General features: G+C 44.4%; 1 protein-coding gene across 2 annotated transcripts; it reads left to right on the top strand.

Moving 5' to 3' along the window:
• Positions 1-59: 59 nt before the first annotated feature.
• Positions 60-16,166, top strand: LOC138799611 (uncharacterized). Of its 2 annotated transcripts, none has more exons than XM_069981056.1 (4): positions 60-129; positions 12,935-13,104; positions 13,264-13,704; positions 15,561-16,166. In XM_069981056.1, the coding sequence occupies exons 3-4, from the start codon at positions 13,264-13,266 to the stop codon at positions 16,035-16,037; spliced, it is 918 nt and encodes a 305-aa protein (XP_069837157.1). In that variant the 5' UTR covers positions 60-129; positions 12,935-13,104; the 3' UTR covers positions 16,038-16,166. The 2 variants fall into 2 exon arrangements, with proteins under 2 accessions (XP_069837157.1, XP_069837156.1); XM_069981055.1 differs by having other exon boundaries at positions 70-144.
• Positions 16,167-17,428: the final 1,262 nt, after the last annotated feature.

Below are 17,428 nucleotides of genomic sequence, written 5' to 3'. Positions count from 1 at the left end.
TTGCCAGAAGTAGGTCTAAAGGACCTTTGATGACGTCATGCCCATGTGACCAGTCTCATGTGTGGGCGGAGCTATCTTCCCTCTGCTGGTTTCCCGGGCATTCTGTGAGGCAGCAGTATAGAGAGTGCAGTGCGTACGATCAAGGTTGTGTCTAAATCCAAGTGAATCTACCTACCTTATCCATCCACTTACTTGGGGATAGCTTATTCAGTGTGAGAATGATAAATCTGAGTGGACCTATCCTCCTTTTCTATCTCCTCACTTGGAAAGTGGATCTATGTATCTGGCAATTCTCCTCACTTGTAAAGTGGATCTATGTACCTGGTACAGCTACTCACTTGGAAGCAGCTTAGTCAGTGTGAGAGGGTTAAATCCAAGTGGATCTATGCACCTTTTCTATCTAGTCATGGGCAGCCGCCGCAGCTATGACATAATGTACCACAAAGTGCTGATGTATCTGGGGTAGATGCCTGATAGGACTTAAAAAACAAAGGTCCAAATGGGTGTAATGAGAGTTCTTTAGCCATTAATCTATTGACAAGTTCATAGGTCATGCATAGGTTAGGTTAGTGCTGGTAAGAAGGGGGGTATTTATGTTTAAAGTGTAAAGTCCTGAACCCTGCTAATGTTAACCCCTTAATGACAAAGGGCGTATATTTACGCCCTGTTGTCGGTAAGGGGGTTCAGAACGGTTCCGCGCGGTGACCCAGCTGTGAACCGGCGCGATCCCGGGTGCCGCATGTAGCCCGGGACTGCGGCTATTAGCGGGCACTGTCCAATCGCCGTGCCCGCTAATCAGGTAATCAGATGCAGCTGTCAAAGTTGACAGCTGCATCCGATTACCGTATGCAGCCGTTCCCTGGTGTCTAGTGGCGGAGATCAAACTAATAATTAATCACATTCCTGATCTCGCACGGTAAACGGCGTAAGGGCAAAAAAATCCCAAAGTGCAAAATTGCGCATTTTTGGTTGCATCAAATCTAGAAAAATTGTAATAAGAAGCGATCAAAAAGTCGCTTATGCGCAATCAAGGTACCGATAGAAAGTAAACATCATGGCGCAAAATCACAGCCCCATAGTCCAAAGGATAAAAGCGCTATAAGCCTGGGAATGGAGCGATTTTAAGGAACGTATATTTGTTAACAATGGTTTGAATTTTTTACAGGCCATCAGATACAATAAAAGTTATACATGTTATATATCGTTTTAATCGTAACGACTTGAGGAACATATATAACAAGTCAGTTTTACCTAGGGCTGGGCGGTATACCGCAAAAATACCGATACCGTCACTGGCGTCGGTTAACCGACCTCAACTTAGCCAGGACGGTATCTGCGGTATTTTTGTACTTCTATCTTCCTTTCAGAGCGCCCTCTCCCCTCTCCTGTCCCGTCAGAGTGCTCCCGCACACACGCGCGCTGCCCTGCATTAGCGCTGCACGTTATGTGCAGGGACGCCTGCATCAGAGCGGGAGGTGGGGGAGGAGGAGAAGGAGGAGGAGCAGGAGCAGCAGAAGCAGGGTCCAGGTGAGAATGCCCGCCCCCGCCACAAGTCCCGTCCGAGCGCCCGATCTCCCCACCCGTCTGGTCCCACCTCACCCGTCCGAGGCCCTCACCCCACTGGACCGGTCCCATCCGAGGCCTCCCCACCTTACCTCACCCGTCCGAGGCCCCCCACATCCGAGGCCCCCCACATCCGAGGCCCCCCGTCCGGTCTCATCTGAGCGCCCCCCACATCCGGCCGGCAAGTGCTGCACATGTGTGTGTGCAGGGACGCCGGCATTTCAGAGCTGGAGCAGCAGCTGACCTGTAGTCCTCTCAGTAAACAGTACAAGACTGTAAGTTAGGAGGAATGGATGGGCTGCAGCAGGCAGGATGTCACACACAGCAATGTCTCCTATAGCTTATCCTGCCTGCTGCAGCCCATCCATTCCTCCTAAGTTACAGCCTTGTACTGTTACTGAGGGGAACTACAGTCATACATACACGCCTATCCACCCCCTGTATAGTAGCACATCCCTGTCCCCCCGTACAGTCATAGACCCCTGTCCACCCTCCCCCTGTATAGTCATACACCCCTGTCCACCCTCCCCCTGTATAGTCATACACTCCTGTCCGCCCCCCCTGTATAGTCATACACCCCTGTCCGCCCCCCCTGTATAGTCATACACCCCTGTCCGCCCCCCCCCTGTATAGTCATACACCCCTGTCCGCCCCCCCCCTGTATAGTCATACACCCCTGTCGGCCCCCCCCTGTACAGTCATACACCCCTGTCCGCCCCCCTTGTACAGTCATACACCCCTGTCGGCCCCACCCCTGTACAGTCATACACCCCTGTCCGCCCCCCCTGTACAGTCATACACCCCTGTCGCCCCCCCCCCCCCCCCTGTATAGTCATACACCCCTGTCCGCCCCCCCTGTATAGTCATACACCCCTGTCGGCCCCCCTGTATAGTCATACACCCCTGTCGGCCCCCCTGTATAGTCATACACCCCTGTCGGCCCCCCTGTATAGTCATACACCCCTGTCGGCCCCCTTGTATAGTCATACACCCCTTTCCGCCCCCCCCCCCCCTGTAAGTCATACACCCCTGTCCGCCCCCCCTGTATAGTCATACACCCTGTCAGCCCTCCCTGTACAGTCATACACCCCTGCCGCCCCCCCCCCCTGTATAGTCATACACCCCTGTCGGCCCCCCTGTATAGTCATACACCCCTGTCGGCCCCCCTGTATAGTCATACACCCCTGTCGGCCCCCCTGTATAGTCATACACCCCTGTCGGCCCCCTTGTATAGTCATACACCCCTTTCCGCCCCCCCCCCCCTGTAAGTCATACACCCCTGTCCGCCCCCCCTGTATAGTCATACACCCTGTCAGCCCTCCCCGTACAGTCATACACCCCTGTCGGCCCTTCCTGTGTAGTCATACACCCCCTAATAATGACAAATGATAATAATAATGATGATAATGATAGACTAACCACGGCTTGCTGCTCAGTGAGCTTTTTTACTTTTTTGATATCAAGTATGGCAAGTGGGTGTGGTTTGCATAGCAAGTGGGTGTGGTTTGCAAAAGGGGAGTGTCATAATTATCGTTCAGTTATCGTTACCGCCGCTACATGTGCGATAAACCGCGATATTGATTTAGGCCCATATCGCCCAGCCCTAGTTTTACCCCAGGGTGAATGGTGTAAAAACAAATACCCCCCAAATAAACAAAATGCGTTTTTTTTTTCCAATTTTTACCACAAATTATTATTTAATTTTTTTTTTCCAGTGTACTTTATGAAAAAAATTCTGCCTGTCATTGCAAAGTACAATTAGTGGCGCCAAAAATAAGGGTTTATGTGGGTTTCTAGGTGGAAAAATGTAAGTGCTATGGCCTTTTAAGCACAAGAAAAAACGAAAACGCAAAAATCGAAATTGGCTCTGTCCTTAAGGGGTTAAAGGAGAAGTCCATCAAAAATTTTTTTATTGAAATATTCTATTGCCCCCTAAAAGTCATACAAATCACCAATATAGTTATTATAGGAAGTGCACATAAAGGGCCTTTTACCCTGCACTTACTACTGCATCAAGGCTTCACTTCCTGGATAAAATGGTGATGTCATGGCCCGACTCCCAGAGCTGTGCGGGCTGGAGAGGATGATGGCTGAGGGATGCTCAGTGTCCCTACAGTGCCCTGTGTCCCCCTATACTGCCATAACCTTATCCAGCATAGTTTGGTCTCGTAAAAATTCCGGGTGCTTGATGCTATAATTGTGTCTTTCAAAAGAACAGATTGTTTTACAGCGAGTGGTAACTTGGCATAGGACGTGTGTAAAAGACTATGTAAATCCCATAAAGCAGCTAACGCCTTTTCCAAGACCAGATTTAAAAAGTGAGAGGAATCATGTATCCAATCTAATATGTGATGGAACATGCAGACCAGATTATAGCCTCTGACATTAGGGAAATTAACTCCTCCCTCTACTTTGCACAACATTAATTTAGTTTGGGCAATTCTGGGTCTCCTGCCATTCCAAATAAATTTGGAAAATGCGGAATGCAGCGCTTTAACATCTAGATGTCTAAGTAATAAAGGTAGGGTTTGTAAGGGGTACAGCAGACGTGCAAAGCTAATCATTTTTATCAGGTGGCATGTCCTCATGAGGGACAATGGTAACGAACGCCAGTGCTGTAGTTTTGATGTTATTTTATGGATTATTGGAGTGTAGTTTAAAGAATATATGGAGGCTGTTGATTTCCCTATTTTAATGCCCAGGTAAGTTATGACGGAGGAAGCCATTAGCACACCCAAAGATCCTGCCACCCTTTGAAATTGTGGAGTAGCTTTCCCAAAAGGCAATAATTCACTTTTCGTGACATTAATATTATAACCTGAGAAGTCACCATACCAGGATAAACACTCAAAAATACGTGGGAGATCTGAACTGGGGTTACTCAGAAACATAAGTATGTCATCCGCGAACATTGCCAGCTGCAATGGTTGCTGATGAATTGTCACCCCCTCATAAACAGTGGCCTGTAAGAGATGGCGGGCTAATGGCTCTATGGCCACATCAAATAGCAACGGGGACAATGGGCAACCTTAGCGCATCCCTTTTTCCATCCTAATGGGTGCCAACAATATTCCCGGTGTGTATATCCTGGCCATGAGATTCTGGTATAGCCCAGACAAAAAGGATCTGAAGTTACCCTGTATGCTGAATCCATCGAGCACCAACCCCAGCCAGTCCCAACGAACGTTGTCAAACTATTTTTCCGCGTCTAACGTGAGTAAGGCAGGTTGAATACCTCACCAGGGTTGGTGACGAGTGTGATCCAACACCGCCAAGACCTTATGAAGATTAGTAACAGATGACCTCCCCTTGACGAAACCCACTTGGTGGTGGCCTATGAGGTCGGGCAAAAGAGAGGCAAGTCTGTCCGCCAGTATTTTAGAAAGCAACTTCATGTCCTGGTTTATTAATGAGATAGGCCGATAGGAGCTAGGTTGTAACACATCCTTACCGGGTTTGGGGAGTACCTTAATATAAGCCTGCTTCGCTGGAATAGCCATCGGGGCCTGGGGCTTTACCATTATGCAAAGACTTTACGGTGGCATGACTTCCTCGGTCTTAACATCTGCACACAAAAAATCTGAGTCATCAGCAGATAGTGATGGCAGGTTTAATGAGTCTAAGAATACTTTACCAGCCTCAGGCATGGTTGATGTTGATGATATACTAGCCTCATGGTAGCGAGTCAGTTTTCTTTTTCATCGTGGTATGATACGCCATTATTTTACCTCGGCTCACCACTTTTGGCGTATCCCAGTATAGAGCTTGAATATAATTTGTCGCAGCTTCTTATTTGCAGAATCCTTCTCATTTGTGGTCAATTGTGGGGGAGGCCCACATGATGCACCCTCTCAACCCTGCAGACATGCGAAAGACCCAAACTTTCTGGAGGTCTCGCTCACAAAATTTTTGTAGGTCAGCTGGTACAAGAGATTCATTGACTACGACTATGCGGAAATTGTTTCTACGCAACCTATTTTCCTGGTTGTCAAGTCTATCTATCATTTGATCATGTAATCATGTAATCCTCTTTACCAAAGTGTCTATGCGGGAGGACTGGGCCGACACTTCAGCCTTAAGTTGGAGCAAATTGGATCTTATTGTGTCCTCAACAGTCCTCAGTTGAATGTGATTTATCCCCACCGATAATGCATTCGGGTCGGAATCTCGCAGCTGTGTATTTTCTGACTGCGCAGTGCTGTTATCTCCCTGCGTGGGAGGAATCAATTCGGTTTGGCTAGATTGTGCATCAGGATTTGCCTGCTGTGCGTCCCCTTCCATCTGTGTCAAGTGCGATTTATTTGTGGCCCACTGTACAAAACAATTCATAGTGGTTCATTAATAAATGAAAAAAGTGTATGATACCAAGAATTGTCGTCAATAATTAGGGCTATATAAGTAGTGACTGAAGAGTTTGGTGCTGTAGCGTTAGCGCCCGTGTAAGCTATTCCAAGCAATATTAAAAACATACACAATAGAACTATAGCAGCAGAGCGTCTCTTAAAGGAGAAGTCTGGCAAAAATTTTTCTCTTTAAATTGTTTTTTATTCAAGACTTCAGCATAACCAGAACTTACATGTAGACAGGTATGTAAGAAGCATAAGAAGGCACATAGGTGATACACGAACAGAATACTATGAATATGAGCAATTGCATCGGTTAAGTTCAACATGGAAAAGTCTTTTGCGATTGCTGAAGCTTGGTAATACAATAACATTAAGGTATTAGGAAAGACAAGGGAAGAAGGGGGGGGGAGGGGAATGCCCGTGGATCTCCGCATGCTCCTGAAGATGCCCTTGAAAGTGGCTAGATTTCCAGTGCGGTCCCACGAAATTGTATTAGATCGGTGGGTCGTCTGCTAGTTGTCTGGTAAGATACCACGTTGTGTTTTGGAAGGTATGTCTAATTTTGTCCTGAATTCGGAGAGGCAATGTAGGAATGAGAGTTTCCCAAACTTTAAAGAATTTTTCCACCCTACGTTCTTTGAGGATGGATGCCTCCATCCAATCCATTCTAAACAGAAATAGTAGTTTATCCAAGAATAATCTACGAGAGGGAGGGTGTGGGGACTTCCAAACTTGTAAAATGGCTTTGCATGCCGCTGCAGCCAAGAGATGTAGGAGCTTACTCGCTCCCCAGTCACAGTTATATTTAACTGGATCTATCCAGCCAAAAATCCCCCATAGGGCCTCATAGGGTACAAAAGATACAAGGTGTGACCCCGCGAATCTCCCCACTGTTTTCCAAAAGGTTTGTATAACTGGGCAGTGCCAGAGACAATGAGCTATGTCAGCCCCCGGTGCTCCACATTTGAAACAAGCATCAGACTGCAAAATGCCCATTCTAAAGCCTCTTGTGGGGGTAATATAAGTTCTGTGAAAGATCCGCAGGGCCATCTCCATGTAACGGGCAGAAGGTAACATTTTGACTGAATAGTCCAGCATGGACAACAGGTCTGGGATATCTAAGTTCAGACCCGCTTGTGTCCAACGAGACAAACCAGTCGTCTCATTTCTGTAATCTATGGAAGAGTTAAAATAGCGATATGACAGGGAAATTTGGTGTCTAGTGGAGGTAGGAAGATTTAAAGCCTTATGAAATGTAGCGTCCCATTCCTCAGGCGGCAAGGTGCGGAGTAGCTTGGTGATGTAACTATGGGCTTGCAAATAGGCAAAGAGAGGGAACTGAAGTGTAGGATAAGCTTCCTTCAGGGATTGTAAGGTAAGTGGTTGCTTAGTGGTCATGTCGACAAAATGCTTGATGAGTCTGAGACCCCCCGCGTGCCAGACAGTGAATATGCGATCTGGGCGACCCTGCTGAAAGTTTTGATTCCCTATCAGGGTGGTAAAGAGTGATGAACAGGGGTTAAGGTGCAGAGTTTTACGGATTTTGGTCCATGCCTTCCATGTGGAGATGAGGAGAGGGTTTTCCTTTACCCAGGGGGGTAGTTCAGGGTAAGGGGTGTGTAAGAGGTTAGGAAGAGACAAGGTGGATGCCATGTGACACTCTAAGGAAGTATCTAAGTGTATATCAGTATGTTGGGTCCAGTCTCTTATGATACGGAACTGTGTGGCCAAGTTTAGGGAGCGAATGTCTGGGAAGTTAACACCTCCATGTTGTTTCGTCTGTTGTAAAATTCTATAAGAGATCTTAGATTTCTTATTTCCCCAAATGAAAGATCTATAGAGGAAATTAATTTTTCGTTCATCTTTTGGACGTAGGTAAATGGGGAGTGTCTGCAGTAGATACAAAAGTTTTGGCACCTCAACCATTTTCAAAAGGCTCGCTCTTCCCATGAAAGTCAAAGGGAAATTTTTCCAAAGTGTGAGGGTATGTTCAAGTGTCCTAATATAATGGTCTATGTTCAGAGAGTACAGTTGTGCTGGTGACTTGGTGACTGCGACCCCAAGATATTTGAGTTGGGACGTGTTCCAATGAAGTGGGATCGATGATGACCACAGAGGACGGCTCGGTCCCTTGAGAAGTAATGCTTCGCATTTGGTGAGATTCAGAGTATAGCCCGAAAGAGCGCCCTTGGCCTGAAGGTCATTGAGTGCCGAGGGAAGAGAAGTTCTCGGAGTCTCCAATGCCAGCAAGAGGTCGTCCGCAAAGGCCATGATCTTGAGCTCGGAGCCACCAATTTTTACACCAGGGTATAACGGGGAGGTTTCTATATGTCTTAATAGGGGGTCTATAGATATGTTGAAAAGGAGGGGGGATAAGGGGCAGCCCTGTCGTGTGCCACGAAACATGTCAATGAGTGGAGAATTTTTGCCGTTGATAGTGAGGACAGTGGCTGCTTGGCTATTGATGTGTTGCAAGAAGGACAGAAATGTATGTCCGAAATTCAGTTCGGAAAGGGTGGCGTACAAGAACGGCCAGGAGACTTTGTCAAAAGCCTTCTCTGCGTCTAGGCTTAAAAGCATGGCAGGAGGGTTGTTCTTGTTTAATGCATGTACCGTGACCGCCACCGCCCTCCGAACATTTCCGACAGAGTGTCTATTTAGTAAAAAACCCTGTTGGCTGCGGGAAAGGAGTGTGGGCAAGAAGGATTGAAGACGCGTGGCCAAAATTTTGGTTAATATTTTATAGTCCTGATTGAGTAGGGCTATTGGTCGGTAAGACTGGGGGGAGGTAGGGTCTTTATTAGGTTTCAATAATAGGATTGTGCGTGAATGTGCATAGTCATGCAAGGGGACATTTTCCTTGTAAATGAGATTGAGAAGACGGGTGAGATAGGGGGTCATCTCTTCAGCAAGAAGCTTGTAATATTCCCCCGAAAATCCATCGGGTCCCGGAGTTTTATTGTTGGAAAGAGAGAGGATGGTTTGGGTTACCTCCTGCTCAGAGATGTCCGCCTCTAAGGTTTCTTTATGGGAAGTTGATAGGCTAGGAAGAGATAGGGAGTCAAGAAAGGCGTGTATAGAGGACTGGTCCGAGGGCTCAGCTCTGTATAAGTTTTCATAGTAATCAGTTAAGATAGTTTCTATCCGTGTGCTGTTATGTGTTATCTCCTGCGAGAGTGGGTCGCGTAATGAAAGAGGTGCGCGACGCGTGTTCAATGGACGAGTCAGTTTAGCTGAAAGAGGGCCAACTCTATTTCCCCATCTGTAGTATCTGTTTTGGAGAGCAGTGACGTGCCAACTTGCATGAGCTTGGATGAATGTGTCAAGGAGGGATTTTGCTTCCTCCAACGCATGTTTTGTCGTGTCAGAGGGTTGGGTGAAATAGTCTAGTTGTGCAGTTCTAAGGTCAGAGTGGAGTCGTTGGAATTGAGAGGATTGTTTACTCTTTTGGTGACGAACATAGCTAATGATATGACCTCGCATCACCGCCTTGGAAGTGGCCCATAAGAGTGGTATATCATCTGCATGTTCGATATTATCGTCAATGTAGTTAGCCCAATTGGTTTTCAGGTAAGTCAGAAAATCCGGAGAAGACACCAAATAATTAGGGAATTTCCAGATTCTAGTTTTTTGTATGGCGGGGGCCAGTTCCAAGGTCAGCGATACCGGGGCGTGATCAGAAATGAGTATGGGATGGATACATGGGTCTGATGCTAAGGTGAATAAGGATGTGTGAAGAAGAATATGATCAATACGGGAAAATGTATTGTGTACGTGAGAATGATAAGTGTATTCTCTGGCAGAGGGATAGTGTAGTCTCCAGGGGTCACAGAGATCAAGTTGCGAGAGAAGGGTTAAAAGAGTAGGTGTGGGCGGGTTGACGTGTTCTCGTTGTCCAGATTTGTCCAGGGAGGATTGCAAGGGGGAATTGAGATTACCTGCTAGGATAAGTGGCCGGGGAGTTCTGGAGAGCAGGAAACCATGTAGTGAGGAATAAAAGTTACTATTTGGGGTTGTGGGGGCATAAACATTTAAGAGTGTGTAGGGTTTATGAGCAATATGGACATCTACATAAAGGAAATGCCCTTCAGGGTCTGCATGATAGCTATCGATTGAGTAGGGAAGGCGTTTGTTAAATAAGATAGCGACACCTCTACGTTTAGAGGTAAAAGAGGCCTCAACATACTCCGCTAGCCATGGGGCTTTCAGGGTGGGGTGATCATCTAATTTCCAGTGTGTCTCCTGTAGGAACACTATGTCTGATTTCAGACGTTTGAGATGGGCTAAAACTTTGGTCCGCTTAATGGGAGTGTTAAGTCCCGCTACGTTCCATGAAACTACATTGAAGTGAGTGGGAGTGTGGTATGTATGGGCATCAGGTGTATATTGTGTACTCATCCTATTCCGCTGGGTTCCTGACACGGATCTCGGATGAGAGCTGCATAGCGTGGGCCATTCCCATCCCAGCGAGTAGGGGGCACCACTAGATGGATGGAGCATTGGGTGCGGAGACGTCCACGGGCAAGGACAGGAGGCAAACTAGGGAAAGAGAACAGAAATACAATAAGCATGAAATGTCTGATCATCAAAAGAGGATAGAAAAAAGAACAATAACAAGAAACCATTATGGCAAATGGTAAAAACAGTGCAAACATAACGAAACATAAAAGTCCCGGAAGTCCTTGTAGAACAGCAGCAAGGTACGGGAGGTTTCCATGTCTTCCACTACAGAGACTCAATCGTGTGGGACTGGCAAAATTTTTAATTAAAGTATTGTATTGCCCCCCAAAAGTTATACAAATCACCAATATACACTTATTACGGGAAATGCTTATAGGGTACAAACCCACTTGACGTATTTGCTGCGTGAATCAGTCTTAAAAATAAGCAGGCAAAACGGAGGTTGGCTTTATACGATTGTTCTGCGTTAAAATACGCAATTGCGTATTTTTGAAGCGTGAAGCTTGTTGTTAGCAAAGCATCAGTTGTTAACAACCTGTGCGAAAAACGCATGTAGCTTCAAAAATACGCAATTGCGTATTTTAACGCAGAACAATTGTATAAAGCCAACCTGCATTTTGCCTGCTTATTTTTAAGACTGATTCACGCAGCAAATACGTCAAGCGGGTTTGTACCCATAAAGTGCTTTTTTCCCTGCACTTACTCCTGCATCCCACGCTCACGAGAATGACGGAGTGCTGGACTCGCCTGTCATTCTCTATGAGCGTTGGACTCATCTCTCAGCGCGCGCGCCGGACTGCAGCGGCTGAGATCTCCGTGACCCGACCGGATCCAGAAGCGGGACCCGTCGGCATCAGGTGAGTATAGGGGGCTGTAGCGGGGTGTCGGGAGCCTGTCACCCCGGCACGGGGGGGGGGGGGGGGGGGGGGGGGCGACAGGTTCCCTTTAAGCGTTGTTTCCTGCCAGAACATTTATGTCAGTATGAGAAAGAAGGATGGTATCCACCAATCTATCTATTGATGGATGTTCTTCACAAATGAGGTTTTGGCTTACATTAATTATGTTGTTGTCCAGCCACATTCCCTCCAAAATCTCCTTACGATCTTTGTGCAATAAATGAATCTCTCGGAGATTCGTCCATTGATGGCTAAGGCTGTCTATGGCCAAATCTAAATCACTAGGCTCATTTGACGAGCTTGGGCTGTCTATGGCCAAATCTAAATCTCTAGGCTTATTTGATGATCTTGGGCTGTGTATGGCCAAATCTAAATCGCTCATTTGACGAGCTTGGGCTTTCTATGGCCAAATCAAAATCTCTAGGCTTATTTGATGATCTTGGGCTGTCTATTGCCAAATCTAAATCACTAGGCTCATTCGACGATCTGCTTTCACAAACACCCACCTGCAGAGCTTCTGCTTTTAAGCTGTATCTATTTGTACCTGGCATATTTTTGGTGTGGGAGTGGCATAATTTCTGTACCCATCATATGTTTGTGTTTTTCTATTATTGGAAGGTCCTGGTCCTTTTGCACATATGAATTTTTTTAAATTAGATCTTCTGCTTCTAAACGAAACCACATAACGTGGTCAGGAAGTGGAATTGGAATTAAATCAATAGATCAATTAATCTCAACAGGATTATCAGTCTAGTCTTTATTAATTATTTCCTATTGATACATTGAGAATCTTGAGAATGTGTTTGCATGTTCCTGCAGCCGTCAGAGCTCTGACAGCCGCAGGAACATTTATTTCCATACAACCTATTTTGGGTGTGTATGGAAATCAATTAAGCATTAATTTCTGTACACACCATGGATGAACTAACTGCATTCGTGTGGAAGATTAATAACAGCCGCTATTTGTGGAACAGCAGCCGTCATTAAGATCATTCTTTTGTATGGCCGCATCAATTGGCCGTTATCGGTGTGGCATGTGCATAGAACAGGCAGCATTGCATTGATTTCAATGCTGTTATTTTCAAATATACTATGTTGTGGGAACATATCCTTTAAGTGTCACTGTGGGTATTACTTTCTAAATCAACAGTACCTGTGAAATAAGTTTGCAATTTATATTATTATTATTATTTTTTTAGTTATGCTGTAAAACAAAGCTATACTTACCAGAAATCCAGGTCTCGTCTCCTGAAGGCAGCTTTTTAGTTTTGTGCTGGTTGGAAGAAAGAGACTGATGGTCCGTTTACATGGGACGATAATCGTTCGAAAAATCGTTGTAAGGGTATATTCACACGGGCGTCTCACATAAGAAATCCGCAGCTAATCCGCAATAGATATATTAATAATAATAAGAATATGTGTATTGCGGATTAGCTGCGGATTTCTTATGCGAGACGCCCGTGTGAATATACCCTAAGGATCGAATTGGTACGATAATCTTCCAGTGTAAACGTTACAAACGATTAATGATTTATCGCGGATCGTGGTCGTTCGCAAAGTTCTCAAATCATCGTTGGTCGTTTAAATATTGTGTTGTAATCTTCTCGTGTAAACATGAATGTACCGACTTATAGTAAACGATTAACAATTTCTTGTGTGCGTTCGCAGAAGGAGTGTACTATTCCGCGGCTAATGAATTATCCATTGTTGTTACGAGAGAGGATTGTCTATTTTGATGCGGGCGAACACGTCACCGAGTGTTGGCCTGTTATTCATTCGTAACTTCCTGTAGTTTGACTCGCTTGTGCCGATCATTCCGTTGTGTCCGATCGTATGAGGTATGTGTATGCGAGCGTTTTAATTGTGATTTGTGACATGTGTCCTGTATATGTAATTTTAAAGCCATATGATTTTTAAAGTTTGTGTGTTTCTAAGCAGCATTTTTTCTAACATTTGCTTGTCATAACCAAAGTATTTCTATATTTGTCTTTATTTAGATGGAAAATCATAATGAGTTCACTAGGGAATTTATTGAATCTTATCAGGCTCTACCCTGCTTATGGAGGGTAAAAAGCAAAGAATATTCCAATCGGCAACTAAAAGGCGAAGCTTTTGGGAAATTAATAGAGCTCTGTCGGAAATATGTACCAACAGCTGACCTGAAATACGTAAAGCAGAAGATACAAAACTTACGTACAGTATACAAAAAAGAATTAAACAAAGTTGAGGCCTCCAAGCGTTCTGGAGCTGCTGCAGACGAGATATACCAGCCTCGTTTGTGGTATTATGACATGTTGTCATTCACAAATGATCATGAGCATTCTAGAGACTCATCATCAACCTTGGAGACTGAAGACAATGTGTACTTGGACAAAAATACAAGCAATGATGAAGCTACAACCTCCAATACTGAAACAACACCATTCGTGATTAGCCAGGTATCCTTTTTTGTATTAATGTTTTCCACTTTACTTCCGTTCCTTAGTTTATTCATGTATAAAGTGATCCATGTTGAAATAGTGTAGTTGTGTTGTGTTGTCTTCAAGCAAGTGTGAGCTAATTTGTGCTCTTATCTGATGTCCAGCTTTAAATTCAGAATGAATTCCGCATTGGATTAAAATGTGTCCTTTATAATTAATTTTATTTAAAATGTTATGCATTCTCAAAGGGTGTTGTGATGGGTGGGTCAACAGGCTATCTGTAGTTGGCCAAAAGAATAATAGTCATATAGTTTTTTCATGCTGCTTATTCGAACTTTCATCCCTAAGGTCCCTTTGTACAGGATTTATCTGTGTTTTATTTTTTGATTGTTAATTATAGAAAGTGCATCAGCTGTGTATATGTGTCCTGAGCAGTCTATTTGCTCCGATTGTTGGAATGCTGTTTCCAGGGCTGGGACAATGGGTAGGGCAGGGTAGGTGATGGGCTAGGGCGCCATCTAGTGGCAAATTCTATGTTCCGCAATGTCTAAAAATCACCACACCCGACCTCACACGCAGCTGCATCCCTTCACCCACTCACACAGGTACTGAAGTCTCCAGGGCCGCAGTGGCAGGCATCTGGTTTCCTCCTCTCTTCTGCTTGGCTCGGGAGCAGAAGAAAAGTTTCTGCCCTATGTCACATGACCGCCGTAGCCGATCAGGAGAGGGGCAAAGTGCAACTGTAGTGACAGATGCCCCAACCCCCGCCCCCTCCCGCCAGATCAGGATCCCCTGCGCCCAGACAGAGTCCTCTTCCACTGCTACTGGTTTGCTTTGCTGTGTGCTTGCTAATGTAATGTGTGTGTTATTGGAATGTGTGTGCTTATGTATTGTGTGTGCTCATGTGTGGCTGAGCTACTCCCAGCATGACTTGTGTGGCAGAGGTAGAACTACAACTCCCAGCATGATCTGTGCGTCTGTGATAGAACTACAATTCCACCATCCTAACCCACCGCCAATGCTCCTCCCCCGGACCAGACACAGATGAGCAGTATGATCCTCCACTACAACTACTCCGCATGGGCAGGGACAGTGTTCTCCTACAGTTGCAATCACTCCCCACTGACCACATATAGCAGCAGCATATAGTAGTCCAGCCCTCCACCGCTGTCAACTGTCCCCCTGTGGCAAAAGTTTTTTGACCCCTGCTCTACACTATGTGGTGGCAGGCAGGAGGCTATACTGTATGTGGGGCTATCCGGGGGTGGGGACCATTTGCTGTCTCTTCCTACGGCACAAAAACTCCTTCTCCCGGCCCTGGCTGTTTCCATGCATCATCAACCATGTTGGCATAGCATATGATTAAGGGCTGCTCAGGTGTAGGTCACACACTAGCTGCTGTATTGTCTAATTATTTGATGTGTTTCCTGTGTTGACATACTGCTCTGGCAAGCATTGTGTATAAAATACGCATTACACTGTTTACTTAAATGTTTGTAACCCATGAACCCTGGAGCCATGGCACATAGTTAAACAGGTATTTTGTTGCCTCTGCCAGGTCTGTGCAGTACCTTCCGTGTGAGCAAATTAATATAAATTTTTGGTTTATACTTCTGACATGTTATTTTCATATACATTTGTGGTTGGAACTGTTTATATTAATTTATTATTAACAACATCACCCAAATGTTGTTGGTGATAGTAAAATTGTGAAATGGACCTTTTTAAACGTGTTATCTGTATAGCCAGAATGTTTTAGAGTGAACACTGGCATAATTTACAAAATTACTTAGATGCCTAAACTTCTGCTGATATGTCATGATGATCTATTTGTACAAATGTAAACTGTGCTAATATATTCTTAACCTTTTCAGGAAACATGTGGCGATCAGGATGCTGGAGCAAGTCAGTCATCATCTCAGCAAATGATGAGCCAACCATCAGCAAACACACTTCCTAAACGTCCCGAGGCTATGGCTTTCAGAAAGCGTAGTCGAGAACAGCAGCTGTGCACGAAACATCTATTGAACATTTCAGAGAAACTAATGAGCAGCCCAATCGATGAGTTTGAGGGTTTAGGTTATAATGTTGCTGGTAAAATGCGGAGGATGGCCCCGGACCAACAAATTGTTTGTGAGAGAATCATTAATGAAGCACTGGCCAAAGGTATTCAGGGACAATTAAGAACAAACACAAATCTAACTGATCAACAGATGCCTGAACCTCAATTTACACAATCGCATCAACATTATGCTCCACCACATTCTTATCCACAGTATCACCAAAATACTTATCCACGGATGCCATCTGCTCGGGTCCAGAATGCAAACAGCATGTATCGCTTCCCTTAGTCTCCAAATAAACTACACAATCCTGATTACACTGACAAGACTTTCACAGCTATGTAATGATTTAGTGTATTGTTGTTACGAAACACATTTTTGTTTGTAAAATTTAATTTCTTCAAAGTCTGAATCACTTAAGACACTTAAGACTATGTGTACATTTAATTTCAAAGGAATGTTCGTATGAACCAGATGATGGCAATGTTATATTGTTCTACTATACCATTAAAATAATGTTCAAATAGTATTTGTATTGACCATGTTATTTTTTAAGGCCATGGATTTGATGCCACTGAATACATTCCAACTAGTTTTATTTTACCACTTATTAAATTTCAAAAGTTGTTACATTATTTAGAAACATACATGATAATGTATGACACGCACATCTTCAGTCCCACATGTTTGCATGAATTTGTGACAAAAATAAGCTGGTGTGCCCCATAAAATAGTAAACTCATTCAATTTATGTACTGTGTAGCCAAATAACACCCTACAGCTTAGTGGCAAAAGTTAAAAACATCATGGCTCTACACAATGACACAGGGCAGAAGTCTTCTATTCTCGATCATCCACTGTCTTCCTTCTCTCTCTGCTCCCTGTGATGGCACACACCCTGGTCTCTGCCGCAGGCCCAGCTGTCCTCCCCTATCAACACCCCTGGACATTGTTGTAGCTCCTGTCACAATGTGTTTTTTGTTCTATTACTTGGCATACAGTCCCCTGTTGTTGTTTGGCTTACCTCTATGTCCGTGGAAAAATATAATTCTTTACAGACCATTACTGCATTCATGTTGTCCTGGGGTCCTGCACATAGAACATGTAACAATGTATTGGGAAAAACATACATGGCAACATACACTTAAATTAAGGCAAAAATTGGCTAGTTCCTGGCCTAGGTTTCATTTTAACTGTATATTAGCAAGACCTTACTATATGTGTAAACATACTTTTAGCCTCAGACATTGTTCTGTTTTCCTGGCCCACCACTATATAAAGTGTGCTGTGTAGTAAAATCTTTACCTGTTTATTGTAATCTTCATCTGCAATTTGTGTATTCTCTCCTAAGTTTATAAATACTTACCTTAGCAATGTAATTGTTAAAGATGTTTCATCATTTATTATTTATACAAATTTTTTTTAGAAATGTTTGTAAATAATTAAATTTTATCTATTTTTATTCACCCTCGCCACAACCCCCCTGGCAAAATAATGTCATTCCTGGTAAAAACAATTTCAGAATATTACAAATTTACCTTTTTAATACACAATATTCAGTTCAGAACACATATTGTAAGATCGTTTCCAACTCTAATTTTAGATTAGAGATCATTAACACAAACATATGCATGAATGATGTAAGTCGTTTTTGCCTCTGTGGTGATTGTGAAGGACAT

The sequence above is a fragment of the Dendropsophus ebraccatus genome, chromosome 8 (assembly GCF_027789765.1).
Source record: "Dendropsophus ebraccatus isolate aDenEbr1 chromosome 8, aDenEbr1.pat, whole genome shotgun sequence".
In the NCBI taxonomy this organism is placed as follows: domain Eukaryota; kingdom Metazoa; phylum Chordata; class Amphibia; order Anura; family Hylidae; genus Dendropsophus; species Dendropsophus ebraccatus.
This window is presented reverse-complemented; position numbering and strand designations above follow the sequence as displayed.